This window comes from Mugil cephalus, chromosome 10 (assembly GCF_022458985.1).
Source record: "Mugil cephalus isolate CIBA_MC_2020 chromosome 10, CIBA_Mcephalus_1.1, whole genome shotgun sequence".
NCBI lineage: Eukaryota > Metazoa > Chordata > Actinopteri > Mugiliformes > Mugilidae > Mugil > Mugil cephalus.
Genome location: NC_061779.1, coordinates 17,534,834 through 17,542,028, shown reverse-complemented (window position 1 = coordinate 17,542,028; position 7,195 = coordinate 17,534,834). Strand labels below are relative to the sequence as shown.

Sequence of the window (7,195 nt, the reverse complement as noted above, 5' to 3'; positions counted from 1 at the left end):
TTTCTTCCACGTCCCTCCCACCGACCGCCCCCTTCCCCCCACCTGCGGCTCACAACAACAACAACAACAACACCCTCTGCTGGAGGAATCCGAGTATTACACGTGTATGTGCTGAGATTTCAATGAACCAAATCTGAATCACTGTCAGGGGCCAAGAAGAGCGAGCAATTAAATGTAGCAAATCAAAATTAAAAAAACAAAACAAAACAAAACAACAACAGCAACATATTCAAGAAGAGTATTTTTTTAAAACATGTGATATCATGTCTGTCCGGTGCAGCCACCGCATCTAATCCACTCCTCACTGAGGAATGTCATCGAGCCGGTCGAGCTGCGTGAGCCCTGCGTTTCTGCAAGTATTTCTCGTGTAACATGAAATAAAAGAAGTGGACGGAAATGTGTGCGCACATACTCCACAGATCACTCATGAGGTAAGATGAAATTACATACAATTATAATTCATCGACTTCTTTGTGGTCTTCCTTGTTTGAAAACAACATTCACATATCTTGGATTTGAAGTTTCACAGAAAACTGTGGCGTTTTCTACGCTCTGCGGGACTAATGGGTTAAGGAAGGCCAGTCGCGACTCTTCGGTAGGTTTGACGGTCTCTACGGCCCTCCACTGAATGTGTCACACAGGCGTCAGCTGAGGTGCAGAGGGGAAGAGAGCTCCTACAGACGAGGAGATCGACCAGAAAGAAATGAATCACACAACTCCACATGTTTCTCCCACAAGCAGTAGACCAGGATTTCCTGGCTACTATGCACTCATCCCATTTGTTTTACTAATTCTGAGTGGATGCATAGTTGCACTGGTGAGACTGTTTACACTTGTCATTCCTCACGGTTAAGGTCACAGTGGCATGTAAGTGTCTAAGCTTTTTCTCTCTCTCTTTAGGTGCTTTACATCAGATGGAAATCAAGGTAAGGGTTTTTTTTGTGTGTGTGTTTCAAGTAATATCTTGCGATCGTTTTCTCTCCTGCTCTGTCATGACTTGTTTCGTTTCTGCTTCAGATTAGATGATCTTCGCCACAGGCTGATTCCTCTGTACAACTACGACCCCACAGAGGAACGGGAAGACTGGGGCGATGATGACAGGGGGGAGGAGGAGGAGCTGGCTGTAAGTTTAAACCTCTCATTTCCCCACTGTGCCATAAATTAAAGGATTATCTCACATACACCAATGGGGCGTAACACTATGATCATTATGACGTGGGTGACATATGTCAGGCAGCAAGTGAGCAATTTGTGTGGTAGAAAAATGGGCATGTGAGTGACTTTCACATGGGCTAAAATAACTGGACCAGAGCATCTCCAAAAGTGGTCCAAGGAAGGACAAGTGGCGAACAAGCAAAAAGGTAGCCAAACTTTATGTTGTGCTGCAGTGACTTCTCAAAGCTCAACTTGCTTCTTTCATGGTTCAAACAAAGATTTAATCAGATATTGTTTTGTATGGACCTGCACGGAGCAGTTAGGGTGCAGACTTCTATCTGCTGCTGAAGGAGCCTACAGCGGGAACCTGAGCATCAGAACTGGACCACGGACACTGGAAGGAGCTGGTCTGGCCTGATGAATCCAGGTGCCCGTGCATTTGGAGAACCATGGCACCAGGATGCACTGAGTGAAGATAGTGGGATGCGTTGGGTCCTGCCGTTGATGTGGAGTTTTGTTCAACGTGTACCACCTACCTAGTGCCGTTGAAGACCGTGCACACATGGCACTGGCCTCTCTCAGGAGGACAGCACATAGTGTTACAAAGCTAACGTGGTTCAGGGACGGTTTGAGGGACACAGTGATGATTCAAGGTGTTGACTTGACCTCTATATTCCACACATCTCTGAGGTAGATGTAGGATCTGCTGGACAAACAAGTCAGATCCATGGGGGGACCCACCACTCAGCTTGCAGGACTTCAAGGATCTGCTACTAATGTCTTAGTGGTTTCTTTGTACAATGAAAAGCGTTCATTAAACTAGTTTGTGTATTGGTCTGCATTAGATAGCTGTGTACAGATGCCTGTGTGGTCAGTACACACACACACACACACACACACACGTCATTGCATAAAAACTTCAATATGATTTTCTTCACAGGCACCTTTGTACAAGGAGGTGAAGCTCTCCCTAACGCCTGGCTACGGAACATGAGCCAAACATCAAGAATGGAGCGTCAAGAGAACTTCACCTTTACTGTACATGCTGTGTAACAGAAAGTGACACTGAATGAATGAGGGATGAATCATTTCTCAGAAATCTCTTCCTCATGTTCTCCACAGCGGACACCAGATGGCACTGCAGGCCTGTTTGTTCTTGTCTTTTTTTTCCGTCTCAGTTGAGATTCTTTTTAAACATTGTACAAAAGTGTTTTGAACGATAAAGTGATGTGGATAATAAACTGGGAGCCAAAACCAATTTCAAAAGCGGTTTGTTGTGTGGGTGTATTTCTCCAACTACGTGTGCAGCAGCTTTAAAGACACACCTGTTTCTGCTCGGCAATCAGATGGTTCTCTGGTGATTGAGGGTTCCCGTGTGTTGACTTATCCGTTTTTCATACGGGAAGATGGGTTCACAGAGACAGAACAGGTGAACAGCACGGCTACACGAACAAGTGAAGATGATTCTGGATTATGGTTTCCTTCCATATTTAACTGTGTGTGTGTGTGGGTTTACGTCAGTGTGTCGGGCCCACGCCGGTTCCTGACCTCCGCCCCGTTGGTCATGGCTCTGCTCTTCCCAGCCGTCACTCTGGACAGCCTGCTGTGCTACCACTGTCCTCTGCAGCGCAAAGGCCAGCCCTGCCCGAACGTCACCAGCCAGTGTCTACCTCACCAGCGCTGCTCCAGTTCCAGGGGCCGCTACGGCTCGGTCCACGTCCTGTCTGCTCGGGGCTGCGTGGACAGCGACCTCTGCGGCTCCCACCAGATCCTCTCATACCGCGGAACCGAATACAACGTCAGCCACGGATGCTGCTGCGAAGACAAATGCAACGGGGCGCCGAAGCTCGACGGCAACCTCAAGATGCTGCTGGGGGTAGTCTCAGAAAAAACAGACAGCGTGAACAACGTTCTTAGGGAGGAGACTCGGGATTCGTGCGCGAATTACACATCATCAACGACAGCTGCTTCACCTGCCACTAGAGCTTAGGAGAACGTGTTGAAGACAAGGGAGAGGCCTGATGGACATGGGTGCTTAACTGAGTCTCCGAAAGGTTTAGGCAAATATTTGAAGCCTTGTGACCACTGCTGTTTTGTTGTTTTTTTGCAAAATGTACAAATGAGAAAATGCCTCCCTGCATTTTGTGTGCACTCCAGAGAGAAGAAGGTGGACTTGTCAGCCATCCTCCTGGACTTCTAGAGTTACTACCGACATTGTTTCTGTTCTGACAAACGCAGCAAAATAAAGAGCGCCGCGATAAAACTCCCACCTCGTGTAGTGAATGCATTTCATTAAGCAGGTGTGCTTGGAAGGCGTGGTCTGTGCGGGCAGGTAGGTCTGGAGCCGGAGGTGAGACCAGAGTTCGTCGGGAGAAGCTCTGAGCGGTTTTGATCAGATTTCAAATCTTAAAAACGACAAGGCGAGTCCTCTTTAAGCTGCACACTGTAACTGCTTCTGTCTTTTCACCGTCACAGGCAGAAACTGTTTAAACTTGGAACAATCAGTGGAGATCATTCTCAGCTGTGTCAAAACCTCCTCCAAGGTTTCTCCAGCTCAGTGTTATGTTCTTTGAATCACTTTTTCTTAGCTAGCAAAGTCATCACAATAGATTAGTTTCTGCCACCGACTCTTGAAGAGCTTTGTCAAAATCTGAGAAAACTATGAGGTCTTGGCTTGGAGATCCAAGGAAGGGAAATCTGAAGATGAGGACATTTACTAGACAAGAAGAGCTTAGATAACATCATGTCTTTTTGGAGCTTGACACATACTCATCTCAACAACTGATGTACTGTTTTTTTTATTAATACTCTCATAGGTGTCTTAAGGTCATGGAAGCGCTGAACAATAGCTGTTGTAATCCTTGTGTGTTTCAGGCTGAACATGTTGCAGCTCTTGCTCGTCGCATCTTTGTGGCTTTACTTTCTCGTCCCACCTCTGCTCTGTGGCAACTTGCGTTGCTACTACCAGCCCATCCTGAAGAATGGGGAGACGGCCGAGCTCATCCTGACCCAGTGTCCTCCCAACCAGCTGTGCCACACGGCGGACGGTCACTACGGCAACCTCAGCGCTCTGTCAGCCAGAGGATGCTCGGCGAAAAGGTTCTGCGGCCGCCAGCGGCGCTACATCTTCATGGGGACGGCCTACACGCTGAGCTACGCCTGCTGTGACCGGTCGTACTGTAACTCGGGCGTCGCGGCTAAACCTCTCTACGTCATCGTGACGCTCATGGCTGTAGCTGCGATATCTGGCGGCTCGTGACAGGAAAAGAGCCGGTGTGTCGTGAGCGTCGGACGTGGTTGAAGTCGAAGGGCGGATGTTTGTGTAGGCGCACTGAACCAAGGCTTCAGCCTGGTGTAAGGCTGAAGGCCGGCTTTAGTGTGTGGTGTTTGCAACGAGGTGACCGCAGAGACATTTTCATTTTAATCTGGGAAAACCTGGACTGTTTTTATGAATAGATGCTTGTTCTTAAAATAAATATTTCCACAATGATGTTCTAAGGTCTTTCGGATGTTTTCAAACTCATTCGCTCACAAACAACTCACTCAGTGCGTTTACATGCACGTGGAAAAAAAACGAATTATTGCCTTAATCGGACTATGACATGAGAACTTAGGTGCATGTAAACGCGTCATTGTCATTGTCCGATTGAGACACCCAGATAATGCGATTGGAATCGGAGTTTTCATCGGATAATGCGTGTGCGCATGCTCCACCACCGCTGCGCTGGCGTGTGACCCCGGAACAAACACGTCCAAGAAAGCCGGGCGTAGAAGAAGAGAAACGGAGCCGTCTGAGGGATAGAGCGGATTTTACCTGCACCAGAAGTAGCGCGAACATTACGTACAAGATTTAAACATGTACTATTATCCGTCTGGTTGTTGTTTGAAATGCCGATCTGCCGCATGAACGACTCTTGTTTATTATATCACGTAATAGGCCAGCCGGAAATCGGGCCGTATTAACCCGCTGAAAAGACACGTATCGCCACCTAGTGTGGAAGAGGAGAACAGTTATTCGATTTTCTTGCGCTGCATGTAGACTGTAAAAAGGACTGTAGTGAGAAAGAGAGAAATTTTTGAGCATAGCTCGATTAAGGTCTGCATGTAAACGCACTGAGTACTGAGTCAGTTTATACGAGGAGGTGAAGTCTACTTCTAATGCCTGATGTAAGCGATTCATCTATGTTGTTGTCCAAAAACTACTGAAAACACATTACATGTCGCTTCACCGTGGCCACATTTAAAGATTTATTTTTGCTGTTGGGATTAAATGGTCTCGAAGTCGAGGAACACAAACAGAGAAAGGAAATCAGACGTCGTTGAGAGGCGGACTAGTTCACTGTGGAGATTTATTGACAGTAAAGAAAAGTATACGCTAGACAAGAACCAGGCTTATCTTTTAAGAGTGAAAGAGAGCAGCTGAAGCCGTGTGTACAGTATGAGGTTTGGACAGTTCTTTATTTCCCTTTTATAAGGCTGCTGGGTCTCCCCATAGTGGATATACATATATATACAGGAGATTGCTATACTGGAGTTACACTGAGGGCAGAGGGTCCATATTACACAGACTTCAAAAAACAACACTGATAGAGCCTCACCTCCAGGTATCAGAAATCAGCAGAGAGAGAGAGAGAGATAAAGAGAGATAGGGATAGAGAGAGAGAGAGGATGGGAAGGAGGGAAACAGCACAAGAGAAGAGGGAAGTGAAGGAAGAGGGGAGATGATGCAGTCCGAGAGCCTGACTCGACTGCCTAATAACTTAACACTAGAAAATAACATACAGATTTCACGCACAGTGCATCTTAAATAGGTTACGTGAAGAACCATTTACCATAAATATCTGTATTTTCGGGAACCAACATATATAAAAAAAATGATTAAAAAAAACAAAAAACTAAAATCGCTGTTCAGTCTTTAATTTTCTTTTTTTTTATCCTTTCCGTCGTCGTGCAAATCGTTCTTTTGTTCCTTCTTGGTGTGGTGGTTTGGGCTCTTCTCGCCCCGGCCACCCCTGATCCAAATAAATGAGGAAAAAGAAACAGAACCCAGAACCCTGCACCGCCCTCCCCTCCCCTCCCTTCCCCCCCTCCCAAAAAGCATATGAATTAGTAGAAAACGAACGAACAAACGAACAGAACACCACAGTCAACTCATCACAAAAAGAACCCACAGACACACAGAACAGCAAGAACACAGTACTCTTTTTTTTTTCCTTTTTTTTTTTACGCTTCTCCGTCGCCGTCATTCCTCTTCATGGTCAACATCATCATTGTGGTCTTTCTCCTGTTTGGAGACAGTGGAGCGGTCCTCCACCCTGGCGGCTCAGTGGAACTGGGAGGCTACTCTCCAATTGGCTGGTCAGTTCAGCAGTGATATATTATCTCTCAATTTCACAGTGTGGCAGGAAAAGCAGGGCGGGGAGGGGAGGGGGACCAGAGGGAGGGGACATCGCGGATGGGCACAGGAATCGGAGGAACCACAGCAACAATTACAAAACAACTAGAAACCCCGACCATCCATGAGGAAAAAAAGTAAACAAAATGGCCGCTTCACTCCTTCCTTCTGAGTTTCATTCCCGCCGACCCGTGTGGTCGGGTCTTGATTGGCCGGAGCGTAAACTGATTGGGTGGCCCGTGTTTGAGGGTAGGACGTGTGGAGGGAAGTCTAAGGCTGACTGGAATCCACCGGTGAATGGGTCTCAACAGGGTGATATGTCTTCAGGAGAATGAGGACGTGTGTAGGCGGGTCGATGTGTGATTGGCAGGTCAGAGGACGAGTCCCCACTGGCTGGATTCAGGCACGCTGCTGCAGTGCCCGCCTCTTGCGGCTGTAGTAGTGACGCATGCCGGTCTGTCTGGCAAAGTTCATCATGTAGTTTTGTTTACGTGTGCTGCAGGGGGTAAGAAGAAAGTAAAAAGGGAGGGAAAAAGTGCCAACGTTAGTGACACGGTAGAGGCCGCCACGAATCCACACGCTCACATGCGCACGCACTCTAACCCATGCACGCGGACACACCAGTGGTCGAATGCGGCTTCCACG

At 47.4% G+C, this 7,195-nt stretch overlaps 4 protein-coding genes across 9 annotated transcripts in view; 3 read left to right on the top strand and 1 right to left on the bottom strand.

Annotated features, from left to right (window-relative positions):
• Nucleotides 1–320: 320 nt before the first annotated feature.
• LOC125015402 (small integral membrane protein 29-like) lies at nt 321–3,424 on the top strand. The gene is made up of 5 exons (XM_047597235.1): nt 321–431; nt 522–817; nt 901–926; nt 1,018–1,123; nt 2,096–3,424. The coding sequence occupies exons 2-5, from the start codon at nt 704–706 to the stop codon at nt 2,147–2,149; spliced, it is 300 nt and encodes a 99-aa protein (XP_047453191.1). The 5' UTR covers nt 321–431; nt 522–703; the 3' UTR covers nt 2,150–3,424.
• Nucleotides 2,434–3,424, top strand: LOC125015400 (protein Bouncer-like). The gene is made up of 2 exons (XM_047597232.1): nt 2,434–2,584; nt 2,677–3,424. Exons 1-2 carry the CDS (start codon nt 2,562–2,564, stop codon nt 3,143–3,145), a joined length of 492 nt encoding a protein of 163 aa, XP_047453188.1. The 5' UTR covers nt 2,434–2,561; the 3' UTR covers nt 3,146–3,424.
• Nucleotides 3,425–3,566: 142 nt separating this feature from the next.
• Nucleotides 3,567–4,577, top strand: bncr (bouncer). The gene is made up of 2 exons (XM_047597234.1): nt 3,567–3,941; nt 4,030–4,577. Coding segments are annotated over exons 1-2 (387 nt in total). The 5' UTR covers nt 3,567–3,939; the 3' UTR covers nt 4,415–4,577.
• A 910-nt stretch (nt 4,578–5,487) lies between these two features.
• reln (reelin) overlaps nt 5,488–7,195 on the bottom strand; it is an 84,899-nt gene continuing 83,191 nt past the window's right edge. For 4 of the 6 annotated variants that reach the window (XM_047596116.1, XM_047596118.1, XM_047596117.1 and 1 more), the window contains one exon: nt 5,488–7,046. In XM_047596116.1, the coding sequence (XP_047452072.1) occupies nt 6,950–7,046 (97 nt within the window). In that variant the 3' untranslated portion in view covers nt 5,488–6,949. The remainder of the gene's footprint in view (nt 7,047–7,195) is intronic. The other 2 variants (XM_047596114.1, XM_047596115.1) reach the window with 1 other exon arrangement.